At 42.4% G+C, this 7,746-nt stretch overlaps 1 protein-coding gene across 2 annotated transcripts; it reads right to left on the bottom strand.

Moving 5' to 3' along the window:
• Nucleotides 1–229: 229 nt before the first annotated feature.
• On the bottom strand, nt 230–6,688 carry ttll3 (tubulin tyrosine ligase-like family, member 3). Of its 2 annotated transcripts, none has more exons than XM_031842847.1 (13): nt 6,552–6,688; nt 6,014–6,151; nt 5,801–5,919; nt 5,539–5,713; nt 5,029–5,084; nt 4,730–4,858; nt 4,490–4,604; nt 4,221–4,301; nt 3,966–4,146; nt 3,513–3,661; nt 2,919–3,162; nt 2,301–2,736; nt 230–2,177 (listed from the first exon to the last, which is right to left on the bottom strand). In XM_031842847.1, the coding sequence occupies exons 1-13, from the start codon at nt 6,631–6,633 to the stop codon at nt 1,395–1,397; spliced, it is 2,688 nt and encodes an 895-aa protein (XP_031698707.1). In that variant the 5' UTR covers nt 6,634–6,688; the 3' UTR covers nt 230–1,394. The 2 variants fall into 2 exon arrangements, with proteins under 2 accessions (XP_031698707.1, XP_031698716.1); XM_031842856.1 differs by lacking the exon at nt 6,552–6,688 and adding an exon at nt 6,464–6,499.
• Nucleotides 6,689–7,746: the final 1,058 nt, after the last annotated feature.

Below are 7,746 nucleotides of genomic sequence, written 5' to 3'. Positions count from 1 at the left end.
GAGAGAGAGAGAGAGTGTGTGTGAGAACATCTAGCAAGGAAATGCAATCCATTCTTTTACAGTGCAACAACATTCACGTCACCGGGAACACTTACGTAATGGCAGATCTGTTGCCTGACTCTCCTGCTGGTTAACCGTATGTGCCTACTAATAATACAACAAGTAAATACACGTGAGTGTAAACCGTTTCAGTTCAGCTCCTGAGGCAATCATCAGGATCCATCCGCTTCTTGTTGACAGGGAGACATTTTCTCTATTTTATTCTTTCTCGAACTACACTCCCCGCACTACAAACGCATACATTTCCACAAATACTATTTATTACCACAATCACATTTGTTTAGCTATGTGACTGCACTTACAATCAACACAGCTCATCTCCAATGTCTATGTTTAACACCACAAACTCTTAAACCTCATATTATTGTTTCCACTATCATTTATGTGTTGTAGGAGTGTTTGTTTTGTCCTAAAAACTGAAGTAAACTCACGCTAAATGTCATTAGTTCCTTTTAAAGTTGTAGTAAACACATTACAGCCAGTTTAATCATTTACTATTATTAAATAATGCTTTTAATACTCATGTCAGTAGTTGGGACCTGGAGGCCTAGTGGTTAAGATGCATAACCACAACATCTCCGGTTTGACCTTTTGTGCACGTCATACCTGTCTCCCTTCCCCATTGTTTCCTGTCTGTTTCGATTTCTTATAATATAATTATATAGGTTACGGTTTGCCAATTTCAGTAGTTTATTGAAAGTCATGGAGCTCAATAAAAACATCCAGACTTGTTTTTTTTTAATGTTAACTATAAATAACTTTTTATTTGAGTGAGTATTGATGTCTAAGTTATTCAGGAAATGTATGTTGACTTTATGTTTAAAAAGAGGCTAAAAGACCAAATACAGCAGGTGTTTCTGAATGTGTGGCAACATCTGGATAAGAACTGACAGCTCTTTCCTTTTAAGTCCCTCTTCTAGATAGGCTTTGGCATAAACATGCAGTTAGATCATTGAGCCTTTGTTGCCACCTGCTGGCCATTCAAAAAATATATATATATATATATCCCGTTAACATAAATCAGATTATTTATCTGCAGAGAATGGACAGTGGTCATTTTGTTATAGTATTTTCTGCCCAGTCACCTTGGCATATCTGCCATACTGGAGACACTTGAATACATTAACTCTTTTTGTTTGTTTGTTTTAATACAAATAAACTTCAACACAGTATTGATTGCTGTTACATTCATAACATAATTGTAAATCATATAGATATATTTAGATTCTAGTCAGCCAAACTAAAACCTAATTCAAATTTACTACTGAAATTGATGGTATGTTGTGAACGTAACATTTAATGTGTTGTTCATCAGGCTCCAGCCTATGTGACACTCAATCCCGCTGATTTGTATGTTCCCCTGTGCACTCTTCTTTAAATGTATCCATGCTTTGCCTTCGAGAGCAGAGGAATAACTGATGCCTGTGGACACTGGGGTGAGAGGACACATTTGGATTACGACAGGCAGTGGTTCCAGCCACAATGTTTGGTTGCAAGCTAAAGACCTCCAGGGTAGGAAGGGGACCCCGGAGTGAAGGAAAGCCCCGGTTAGGAGTCCTGTGTTGTAGCTCAAAAGTTCTGTGGGGAAAGAAGGATCTGGAGATGTGTGATCCGTGACCTGGGTTGGCCTGAGATTTGCAATCTGACATGCTGTGAGGAAGGCTGAGGGAAAAGGAAAGGCTCCGTGGGACTAGAGTTGCCCCGTTGGCACCAAGACTCAAACCCAAACGTTGCGCTTTCCTCTGAGGTTCAGCGTGTACCACCAAAGGCTGTTCACATGCCAGACTGCAACAGGACCTGCGGACACAGGAGGTATTCTGGACATCTGCTCTCTCCTCAGGTTCCCTCTTAGAAGATGTTGATGTCAACTGTCTCTTTTTCTCTCCAGCAGCTCGGTTCTCCTTGCCTGAGTGGCGAAAAGCGGAGACTGCGTAGGACCTCTGACCTGATGGTTTACGTGTCGTTTCAACCTTTTCTGACGACTGGTCCAGTGGGAACTGCATGAAGAGAGTTGGGTTAGAAACAGTTTGTCTATGAAGTAGATGTCTGGATCGCCTTATGGGGGCTCCTTCCACCAGCAGGTTCACTCCCACATACGGAGGAACTTCAACTGCAGCCTGGGAGGGTGAAAAAAGTAAGACACAAATAAATGCTTTTAGTGTAACCTCTATTATTCAGAGTAATTCTCCTGGAAATGAACACCTATTGTCTCTAGGCATGATGTGTAAATATATTTCAACCTGTTTAAAGATTAGCTGAAAGCCTCCTGTGTAAGCACTAGGATCAGTCCGTCTGTCCAGCACAACCCTCAGTGTGTCCAGCTGCACAGCAGGGCAGAGGCGAGCGGTCACAGCTGTGGAGCAGGCCATAGTCGGACTAGCGTTGATCTCCAGAAGCCAAGGCTTCAGATCTCTGCCCAACATAAAGTCGGCTCCGTAGAGCTCAAAGCTCGCCTTGCGGGGCTCCACCAGGTCTTGGGCTGTCTGCAGGGCATGGACCACTGCTTGTTGCATGCCCGTGACCACCACTGAGTCCCACTCTGCCCCACGGCCCTGCCGCTGCAGAAAAGCCCTAAACTGAGAGCAGGACCACATATTGTCCTCAGGCACTCCTGGATGGCGCTCACAGGACGGCTGAAAGTGCTTCTGGATGGAGTTGTTGCACAGGTGGACTGAGCTGAGGAAAATAACGAAGGAGGTTAGGCCATGGAGGTAAGTGTTTTGAATGAAATGAGTACATTTAGTCTACTTGAAGTGTTTAATCAATCCCTCCCCAAATTATTCTAGATGCAAGATATAGGAAAGTTCAAGTGCAAGTAAATCATTTATTTTTCTCTTTTGTCTGACCCACTGTCTGACCTGTCCAGAGTTTTTGTTGAGTATGGTTGAGTGGAGAATCGCAGGTAGCACTCTCTGTAGAACCAGACAGTCAGAGGGTTCCAGTCGGTGACGAGGAACCACTGACGGAGGTCAAACTTGGTGCCATGGACCAACAGAGGACGTTCAAGGTATTTCTGAACCACCCACTTACTCTCTTTAGTCAGGGCTCTGTCACCATCCACAAGTGCCAAAATCTCCTCCAGGCGATTTATACACATAATACCTGGGTGGTTGAGGTGACATGGAAAAGGAGAAAGGAACCACAATTGGCTTAAACAAATCAAAACTGCATTAAACTAAGAGGACATGGTGTTTCTGACGACCTTCTCAACAAATAGCAGGCTAACTTTCCTTGGTCATACTGAGGCTACAAGAGAAATTGTAGGCATCATCATTTTAGTTTCCCCAATCAATTAAATGTAAAATAATTAAGCAATAGGTTCATGTTGCAATCATAATATTTACAACACAAATTGTTCTTTTCAATATTGTTTTCAGTATTGTGTCCAGAGAAAGTAAAAGAGTGATATACTGTATATGATGATCATGTCGCTATCATTTTTTAAACCTCACCTCGTCCTCTTGACTTGGCACCTGGTTTGATAATCCAGATGTTATTTAGTCCATCGGTATCCAGCTGAGGGCAAGCCTTCTGCAGTCTGATTAAAGTGGCCTGGCAGCGCTCCACAAACACACTGCTACCCCTGATCAGTGCACCTTCACTACACACAAACATTAGACTCACAGATTGAGTTTATTAATGTGCAGATTCACTAAATCTTACCATCATGCTTTACTCCAGAAAGTAATTATGCAATATACAGTGCATATACATACAACATATTCCCAGTGGAAAGAAATGACAAAATTTGACATTAAAAATACCAACCAATGACTATTAAAAACACTTAATTTCTGAGTGTTGCACATGGACATTATTGACCTGTGCAACACACAGAGAAATGTAATATAACGTAAGAAGTATCATTCTAGCAAACTCAGGAAGCTCCCAGAAAACATACTTACTGCACAACCATGTAGTAGTCTTGCAGAAACTCTGCCCAGTGCTGTTCCTCCACTGAGGGTGGTGTTTCTACAGAAACATCAATGTCGCCGTGCTCTAAAACATTGAGAAACTCTTGACACACGTGCAAAGCCATGTCGATCATTCCTGGACCAACAAAACGATGCTCCACATTATCCAAATCTGTAGAGAAAAACAAGATTGGTGTCATAGAATCATGGCCAGGTCACATCTGTTCTGGGCATGTTGTTCCTCACCCTCTGCTCCATCTCTCCTCCATCTACTTGTCTCAACCACATGCTGCAGCAGGCTGGTGCATGCTGTCTTCCTGAAATCCTCTTCATTGTCATAGAAAACAGAACGAGATCTCAAGAAAGAGAGAAAGGGCAAGTCGTTTTGTTGATTATGTATCATGAATAAAACTAAGACAGCTGTTGTGACTAGTCCACTTGTTACTTTGTGCATTATCTTTGCATCTTTGACAGCGCAAAACTGTGGATATGTGATATAGAGCCGTACAGCAGACCTATAAATGCCTGCTTTTCATCCTCTGCCCCAAGCCTGTAGCATCTTGGGAAGAAGGTATCAGGATCTGCTGTATCAAACCACTGAAGGTTACGCAGGTTCACACAGAGCCCCACCTGAAAGAAACCAACATACTGTATATACATACTGTAGGAGAAAGAGAGTACTAGCTGTACCTATGGCTAAAGTTTACGCTTGTATTTTTGCCAGTCAATCATTAAAAACTCTTAAGGGTTGAGACCTTGGTAGTAAATGTCCAAGAATTTGCATAGTGGTTGGTCATTTGGTCATTCCGTAAGGAGCGACAGTCTATGTAATCCCGACGTGTTGTCCAGTGGAAATAAGTTGTTTCATTTCGAACCAGGCGAGACTGAAAAAGGTTGGAGAAATTCAGTTGGGGCTGAGCTAGAATACACAGTGTGATGAAAAAAGACAAATGGAAATGAAGTAATGCAAGAAAAACAGTTAATAGCACATTTGATTGCTTCCGGACTGTGCAGGATGTCGGTGTCATGTTGGTTCACTTGATTGTTATCTTACCATGAGGTCATACATGTCATCAAGGTTCTCCCTTTTCTCGCCTTCATCCACTCGCTCTGGAAAGAGATAAGGAAAGAGTGTGCGTGCGTGCAGGCTTATATGTGTAGAGAGGGCTGTGTTGAGAGGGTAGTGTTCTTTGTTATAGGTTGGTGTCACACAATGTATCATGTTTCCTTTTAAACTAGTGCTCCAATTACACACATATATATATATACACGCTAGCCCCTCCTGCACTTTTAGCTCTGACTAAACGAAGTGTATTCCTGATCTTTTGCACAACATGTAACCGACAGAATATGATTGATTGACACTTTGTTGGTAATACTGTGTGCACTGTCTCACAATACACATCCAGTCTTGCTCCATTATCTCAATCCCTTATATACAGACATGTTTCCTTTGAGCCTGTAGTGAGATTTCAATCGCATTAGTTGCATGGACACTTCATCTTGTTTTTTCCATAAATGTCTAATTAGGTAGCTGTTAGGAATGTGGCCTCCATTGTCTCACCAGTAACATCAGCACTGACAGCACCATCATCATCACCACCATTCTCCTCCTCGTTGCCATGGCAATGAGTTGCTCTCTGGACAGGATGGGGCAAACGACGCTCCACCCACCCTCTGGCCCATAAGGCTGCACGGATCACAGGGTAGGGTCCCTGCACTGAAAACACTTTCCTCCGCTGAGAATGAGTGCAAGAGAGACAGTAAAAGGGTCACATGGAAATGCAGAGTTCTTACAGTGACATGTAGCTTGCAGATATAATCACCTTCACTGCTTTCGTCACCAGCGTTTTAGCCGCTTTTAGCCTGTCTGGTTTGATCGCCGGCAGGCTTGGCACACTGCGACGTAACCTCCCCTCCGCTGGAGCCACTGTGGATTGTAACACTGAGACGAACTGCGTGGTCAAATTTCAGTATGAAGTTACTGTGTGCACAACACATGTGCATGTATTTGAATAAGCAGATCTCTATTCACTTACCTGGCATTTGTTGCATGTTACTGATACATATTTCTCTCTTCAGCTGATCAGCGTACAGTGTTCTGTTCTGACAGACAGATAGTTCGACAAATGCAATATTCCCATTTACCTCTTCACTGTCGGACGTGGTGTCCTCTGCTGTTGAGGAATAAACAGAGAAAACATAACACAAACTATATGGTTTGTTGCACATACTTTGCCTCTGTAGCTACTGAAGAAGGATGTAAATTGGGTCAAGCAGGCATCTAAATCTGGAGAGAGCTGACTGAGGCTGTCATAGCTTCTCATTGACATACCCATTCGCACAAAGACGCGCGCGCGCACACACGGACCAACACGCAGTACATAAGGCATGCACGAGATTTAAAAAAAAAGAAGCATGAATAGGTTATGAAACACGTCAACAGTATAGTCTTAGGCTATATCCACGTTGAACGACCGTTGACTTACGGATCAGCTGTCAGACATAAAAGCTACGCCTAAAATACATCTAAAAACAAAGCAGCCGACATTTTACTTCGAGCATTATCATACAAACCTAAAGTTGTCAGTGACTCGTGCACTCTGCCCATAAACTCGCTCAGTCCTGCTTCCTTCACGCTCCCACAGACCGTTCCCATAACAACCGTGCATGCTCCCACTAGAATGTTTAAAGTTTCCACAACAACCGTACCCATGGAGAAACAGGACGCCGCCTGCAGGGTGAGGACAACTCTACCGCCTTTAAGCATGCGTTGAAGAACGTGGATCACTCAACAACTTCCAACACGTGTAGCGACACCTGCTGAGCTAAATCCAACCAAGTGTTTGATATTGCAGCAGTTTGACAGAACAGCCTCACATTGTTTTGACCAATATAGTTCATGCGGAGGCCAATGTGGAGGTTGCTTACTTTCACATGTTGTGCTTCCTTATCAATACAAGTGACAATCAGCAGCGGTTTAAGAAAAAAACGACCTGCCCTGCATCTTAAATAAACACATGTCATTCTGTCAAACACGTTTTACGCCATGTAGCCTACATGGATTATTACAAACATATATTTTTCTTAATGCTTTACCTTCCCACAAGATGGCATCCAAGGGTTTCTTGTTACGCGCTGTGTGTGTTACAAGATCAATAATGTCGCTGTTCTCTCTTTCATTTTATGTGCGCACAGCTCACTATGCATTTATTACTTTACTGAAGACTATATCTTAATTTAATTGACATAATATAATATAATATAATAATTAATAATAGTAACATAAACCTCTGGATTTTTTATATCATTATTCGATATACAGTTGAAGTTTATTTTGTAGCTAATGTTCCTCTTTACGCTTGTAAATGTTTGATTGCAGGACTGTTTGTAATGGAGTCATTTTTAATTGTGGTATTCCTATTCATGTAAAGGATCTAAGCACTTCTTCCGCAACGTCTTCTGTCCACCAAATAAAATAAATAGGACCTAAGTAAAGAAAATAAAAATAGGCCAAGTTGTGTCAGCATGGTTCTAATGATTGGGACAGCGTTGTGAATGCAGAGACGTGTTAGAAGCAACAACACTGTACACAATGATCATATCCAGCACATTTTAGGAGCTGAAATGTGAGAAGCTGCTAAACTGGACATTGTGTGTAGAGCAACGTACCTTTACAAGCGTATCATTGTCTTGGTTTTATTGTGTTGGGTAGCAGCAGCGCGTTGCAGCCCGTTGTGCGCCTCTGCGCTCTGATTGGCTGATGCTGCAG

The sequence above is a fragment of the Anarrhichthys ocellatus genome, unplaced genomic scaffold (assembly GCF_004355925.1).
Source record: "Anarrhichthys ocellatus isolate YVR2014 unplaced genomic scaffold, GSC_Weel_1.0 scaffold1, whole genome shotgun sequence".
Classification (NCBI taxonomy): Eukaryota; Metazoa; Chordata; class Actinopteri; order Perciformes; family Anarhichadidae; genus Anarrhichthys; species Anarrhichthys ocellatus.
The sequence above is the reverse complement of the archived record's forward strand: the minus strand, read 5'-3'. Positions and strand labels throughout refer to the sequence as shown.

Excerpts from the sequence above, each read along its gene's own strand:
- ttll3 (XM_031842847.1), bottom strand. The coding sequence starts at position 6,633 with ATGGGAACGGTCTGTGGGAGCGTGAAGGAAGCAGGACTGAGCGAGTTT. Across the intron at positions 6,152-6,551 it reads CGAGTCACTGACAACTTTAG|CAGAGGACACCACGTCCGAC; the intron begins GTTTGTATGATA and ends ATTCCTCAACAG. Across the intron at positions 3,163-3,512 it reads TGCCAAGTCAAGAGGACGAG|GTATTATGTGTATAAATCGC; the intron begins GTGAGGTTTAAA and ends TCAACCACCCAG.